This window comes from Electrona antarctica (genome assembly GCF_951216825.1).
Source record: "Electrona antarctica genome assembly, chromosome: 9".
Classification (NCBI taxonomy): domain Eukaryota; kingdom Metazoa; phylum Chordata; class Actinopteri; order Myctophiformes; family Myctophidae; genus Electrona; species Electrona antarctica.
The window spans coordinates 8,624,757-8,630,852 of record NC_136790.1 but is presented as its reverse complement, the minus strand read 5'-3'; the positions used below and the strand labels follow the sequence as shown (position 1 = coordinate 8,630,852).

At 42.7% G+C, this 6,096-nt stretch overlaps 1 protein-coding gene across 1 annotated transcript; it reads left to right on the top strand.

Moving 5' to 3' along the window:
* Window positions 1–774: 774 nt before the first annotated feature.
* LOC306929542 (protein unc-119 homolog B-like) lies at window positions 775–5,725 on the top strand. The gene is made up of 5 exons (XM_079510112.1): window positions 775–1,100; window positions 3,165–3,278; window positions 3,995–4,094; window positions 4,469–4,641; window positions 5,144–5,725. The coding sequence occupies exons 1-5, from the start codon at window positions 863–865 to the stop codon at window positions 5,254–5,256; spliced, it is 738 nt and encodes a 245-aa protein (XP_079366238.1). The 5' UTR covers window positions 775–862; the 3' UTR covers window positions 5,257–5,725.
* Window positions 5,726–6,096: the final 371 nt, after the last annotated feature.

Genomic DNA, 6,096 nt, shown 5'->3' with positions numbered 1-6,096 from the left:
TTTACGGACAGTGAATAGGAAATCAATTTCACTGCTCGTTGCGTCTTCATAGACAGGTTACCTTACCGGATGTGTGTTGTGTTTGTATACGTGTGCTGGGCTGCCATTCATAAAGTTCCATCCATCCTTATTTGAATAGCACCTGCATTTTTGACGCAAAATATTTGCGTGGCAAACTCATTATTTACAATACAAATGTGTGAATTGTATATGCCGTGGGTTTTAGCTGTGGCCTGGGACATTTCTGTAAATACAAATAAAAGCTAAACTAATTTGACATAAGAAAATACATTGTAGCCTATACTACTAACATATGAGATGGTATTTTGCACTTGGCACACGCAGTAAAGATTGCGGCAGTGTCAGGACCTAATAACCATCTATTTTAGAAGAAGAAATAGGCATAGATTAATTATGGATGGATGGATGGATGGGTGGATGTCGTAAGCTTATTTTATGTTATTCATTTCAATTTGATGAGAAGAAAATATAGGCGGGGAAGTAGTCTCAAAATAGATTTACTTTTAATAGATTGCGATTGTAAACTCTGGGGGAAGAGCTGAGAGCCTGAAAGGGCGGAGTGCCTAACTATTAATATGGAAAAGAACATTTCGGACAGATGACCTAAACAAGCAAGCAACGACTCCCCGCCCTTCGCCCTCTAGTGGATGTTGTAAGCAAGGACTCTCCTAGCTCTCTGGACGAGTTGTCATGGCAACTGTTCAGCATGTGCTTACAAAAACAAGAGCTTGACCGTCCACTAACAGCAATCGAGATCTGCGACGCCATCTTCTAGCATTATAATCGGAAGAAAGAGCGATACACCGTCGAGTAACAGTGACAGGTGTGTTATCTTATCAATATGATGAGCGGAGCCGAAGCCCGCAGTGACGCACCTGTTGCTGATAATGTCCCCAGCGGTGGGGTCGGCACTGCGGCTCCTCCAAGGGACAGAAAGCCCGGCGGAGGAGGTGTGCTGAAAAGGCTCAAGTCCCGAAGGAGCCAGGTGGACAGTAGGCCTGTCACAGAAGACGACCTTCGTGCCCAGAGTGGACACATCACGCCCGAGGATGTTTTAGGATTGCGCGTAGCTACGAGAGGTAGGCCTATAGGATTGATTGATTGATTGATTGATTGATTCATTCATTCATTCATTAATTTATTTATTTATTAATTGGATACTTTATTAACACTTTGCAAATAGTGCAGTGCAGTGTACGATAGCAATGATGATAAAAGGATAACACAAACATATGTAGGAAGATATTTTCACTTTTTCACGTTTTCTATAAATTCTTTGATGGGCCTAAACTGAAGATTAAAGTTATAGAAGTGCACCCAATCTAGTATTACATTCTAGAATTAAATGTTATGAAATAATATTTGCAGCATTTGACTTCACAAATTGACAAATAAAACAATATCATGTAATATAATGTATGATAAACTGTTGTTTTAGATGAGAAGATCATATACCTTGAGTATGCTATGATTACACACCTCACACCTCACACTCATTACTGATTATAACATTATAGGCTAAAACACTATACAAGTCTTATGAATCACTATTTTATAACTCTTACAACAGCAGTGGTTCTCAAACTTTTGAGGACCCCCAAATGTTGTATTTGGCCACAAACCACTATCACAATATATTTTGGGCCATGGGCCCCATAAAGCGGTGTGTTAATATGTATTATTTTTATGTTTTATGATTTTTTTGAAAATAGCAGATCTACAAGCTCACAATGTGCCGCAATGTAATGCGTTGTGGGCTTGTAGATCGTCTGTCTGTCTGTCTGTCTGTCTGTCTGTCTGTCTGTCTGTCTGTCTGTCTGTCTGTCTGTCTGTCTGTCTGTCTGTGTGTGTGTGTGTGTGTGTGTGTGTGTGTGTGTGTAATCAACGTAACTCGAGCACTGTTCGCCCCACCAACCTCAAATTCGACACACGCGTGCCACACCACTGCAGGGGGTGCAGTGCCCGGTGTCCAGTCGGTCGGACCTAGGGTTGTCCAGAACAGCCCCAAAAAGGCCTCTGCCCGGGCTCTGACGCTCTGACGCACCACTTGCCTAATAATATTAATATCTTTGTGCCCTTCCCATAAGCTCATCCGTTAACAATTCCCTCTCAATCAGTAACATGCATTTTGTGCCCAACCCAACTTCCCAAGATCATACGTTAACAATTCCCTCACAATCAATGTGACCTATTATATCGCATTACCCACACTGTACATCATTTCCTGTTCATATATTAGAACCGGTAAGGCCCTATAGAGCGTCGCAGTCCCGCCTCCTACCCTGGACCAGGAAATGAAACCCAATGCATTATTCTCATAGACATTTCTTAAAGTATTTATTTAAAGACGGTTACGCCGCGGACAAAGCCAACTCGAGTCGTGACAACTCATGACAACACAAACAATATTTTGGACCAAACAAATAATTAGAAAGAAGAAAAAAACGGCAGGTTACAACACTTTTTTTGTTGTTTTTCTTCTTTGTAATTATTTGTTTGGTCCAAAATATTGTTTGTGTTGTCATGAGTTGTCACGACTCGAGTTGGCTTTGTCCGCGGCGTAACCGTCTTTAAATAAATACTTTAAGAAATGTCTATGAGAATAATGCATTGGGTTTCATTTCCTGGTCCAGGGTAGGAGGTGGGACTGCGACGCTCTATAGTAGCCTACCTATAAATGCACCAAAGTCTCTGTCTGTACGTATGTGTGTAATCCACGTAACTCGAGAACCGTTCGCCCCACGACTTCAAATTCGACACACGCGTTCCACACCCCCACAGGGGGTGCAGTGGCCGGTGTCGAGTCGGTCTGACCCACGGTTGTCCAGAACCGCAACAAAAAGGTCTCTGCCCGGCCTGGACAGGGCCCCTGCCCAGGGTCCATATATGGAGCTGGCCTGTTCTGCATCATTCTGACGTCTGTATAGACTCCATATTTGGGCATGCCTGACAAAGAACTCCATATATGGGCATAAAAGGGACACAGACATAATCTGGGAGGGGCATTTCCAACTTGCATTGTTCCAAGTAGGCCAGTGCCCAACGGGCACCGCTCTAGTGATTGTAATGCAATATTATAGTTTCTTTGCTTTCCCCGAACCCACTTTGAGAACCACTGACATACCACTGTGCCATTCTTGCAGGGTACTTCTGTAAACCTGAGGACAATGTCTTTAACGTCGACTTCATCCGCTTTAAGATCAGAGACCTGGAGTCGAACACTGTTCTTTTTGAGATTGCCAAACCTCCGGACACTGGTACGCTGCCTTATGCTGTGTCTTATGCAGTATTGTGAGTTGTACTGTGTGTTACACTGTTATGTTTGAGAGAAAGGAGAGAGAGAGAGAGAGAGAGAGAGAGAGAGAGAGAGAGAGAGAGAGAGAGAGAGAGAGAGTGAGTAGTGAGTGAGTGAGTGAGTGAGTGAGTGAGTGAGTGTGTGTGTGTGTGTGTGTGTGTGTGTGTGTGTGTGTGTGTGTGTGTGTGTGTGTGTGTGTGTGTGTGTGCGTGTGTGCGTTCGTGTACGTGAGCATGTGTGATGTGTGTGTTTGATATGTGTGTTTACACATGTAAGGAGATCAACCACATAAATTCACTGTCAATGGTTTTGGATACATTACAGATGTAAATCTTTTGACACATCAATGCATATCAGCTACTTCATAGTCAACGCATTCTCACTCCCAACTGCATTCCGCCCTGAGATCGACATACTAGCGTCTTGTCCAGGGGGAGTACTTGTACATCAAGCTGCCTCACACACGCTATACAGAAACAGGAGACAGGTTGTCCTGACCTATAGGCCACATGGCTCCGAAAACATTTGTTCCCTTTAAGGCTACTTATTTACAGTTGCCAGTTTGTTTCAAGTTGTAAGCTAGAGACTCCCTTCCTGTCTAAGAGCATGGTGTGCTGCTTGGCTATTAATAATCATAAGTTGTGGTAGTGTTAAGTGTCTCTGTGCTCTGTGTCTCAGAGGAGGAGGATGAGAATGGAGAGGGTGACACCAGTGCTGGTCGATTCGTACGTTACCAGTTCACCGCAGCCTTCCTAAGGTTAAGGACTGTGGGAGCAACGTGAGTGCAAAAGACACACGCACCTGTGAAGGTGATTGTTCCAGGCATAATAAGAAGAATACATAAATAAATAGGCCCAGCATTCCTTTCTGTGTGCTGCACACATTCGCCAACACTTTAGCACACATTCGCCAACACTTTAGCCTGAGATAATGGATTGTTGTTGGTCATGGAAATCGGCAGTTCTAATTGTAAATTGCCTTTCTTGAAATGTGTGCCATGGACCTAATCAGTCCCTATCCAACTGATACTAAGTTGATGATTATTTATATGTTCTTAACTTTTTATGTCACAAACTGTACTGCTTTTGACTACTTTCTTCCCTCTTTTTCCTATCCTTCTTCGGTCCATGGGTGTCTCTTTAATTGGAGCAGGGTGGAATTTACGGTCGGAAGCCGACCTCTAATCAACTTCCGCATGATTGAGAGGCACTATTTCCGAGATCACCTGTTGAAGAGCTTTGACTTCGACTTCGGCTTCTGTATTCCAAACAGCCGTAATACGTGCGAACACATCTATGAGTTCCCTCAGTTGTCTGAGAATCTGGGTGAGTCCTCCTTTTCTTTCTGGATCCATGAAATTCAGAAATCAATTTTGAAATTATTAAAAACATCATTAACCACATACCGTAAGCCCATATCGACTTTATTCACTAGTATATAGGGTTTATAGCTAAGTGGCTAGCTCTCTAGACCAAATCTCTGCCACAAATTGACGATGTAGGGTTTTAAATGGTTAACCATATTGCGTTGCGATGCATTGTTGCAATGGTTGTTTTTGCTGATCACGCCAGAATAGGGCCACTACAGTTCATGTGTTTAATGGAAAGAATACATATGACGGAATACATGTTGAATGAGGATTATCACTGAGGATTTTACTCTGTATAGGTGAATCCAGCGGGAATCAGGCCTCAAACCCAGGCAGTGTTATTGTCAAGCTTTACCCATTGAGCTAATGCAGAGGCACATGATGGTCAGTAATACTGGCGCATTTCTTTCCACAGTGCACAGATCATCATTAATGTATCTCTGTTTTGTGTTTTACAGTGCGTCAGATGGTGGAGTGTCCTCACGAGACCCGATCAGACAGCTTTTACTTTGTTGACAACAGACTAGTCATGCACAACAAAGCAGACTACGCTTATACTGAAGGACAGTGATGCAGTTTTCCTGATAATGTGCAAGCAGTCACGCACGCACGCACGCACCACACATGCACAATGTGCATGCATGCACAATGTGCATTGCACATACTGTACACATATGAATACATGCACATGCCCAAAAGCTCAAGGAATAGAGATTAACCTGTGATGTCATGACATACTTGTGTTTTTTCTATTCACTTGGTCATTAAGGTCCACAGAATGAGAGGTCTGCTCTGCCGGAAACATTGCAAAAAAAAGTTATGGCCAATTTGGTATACCACACCATAGACATAAGGCAAAATTTTCCAAATTTCATCATACTTTAAGTAGCATGTGACATGTCAAACTAGGGGGTTTTCATGATTCTGAACCCATTCCAAGCATTCGTTTTGCATGAAAAACACAACTTGGCCTAAATTCGACCAGAGCCACACTCATCATATTTGTGCTGACCTCATCGTATTTGTGATGACGCGATGTTTCCGGCAGAGCAGACCTCTCATTCCGTGGACCTTAATGACCAAATGAATAGAAAAAACACAAATAAAAAGTATGTAATGACATCACAGGTCCTCTCACATTTTGGGTGACTGACTCCCCGGCTACAGTGCTACAGACTCACAAACAAATACCCAGTCACAGAAACACTCTGGAGTTGCCTCGGATATTTATAAACATACATTCATGCTCAGGTGATGTCCGCTACTGCAGGAGATGATAAGACAGCATTACAAGGAAATCTTTGTTTGTTTGTTTTAATAGAAAGATATTTTTTAAATCATAAGAAGATTCGTCCATTCCACCATGTTTCAAACAAACCAAAGTAGTCTGTCCTCAATGTGCACTTTAACA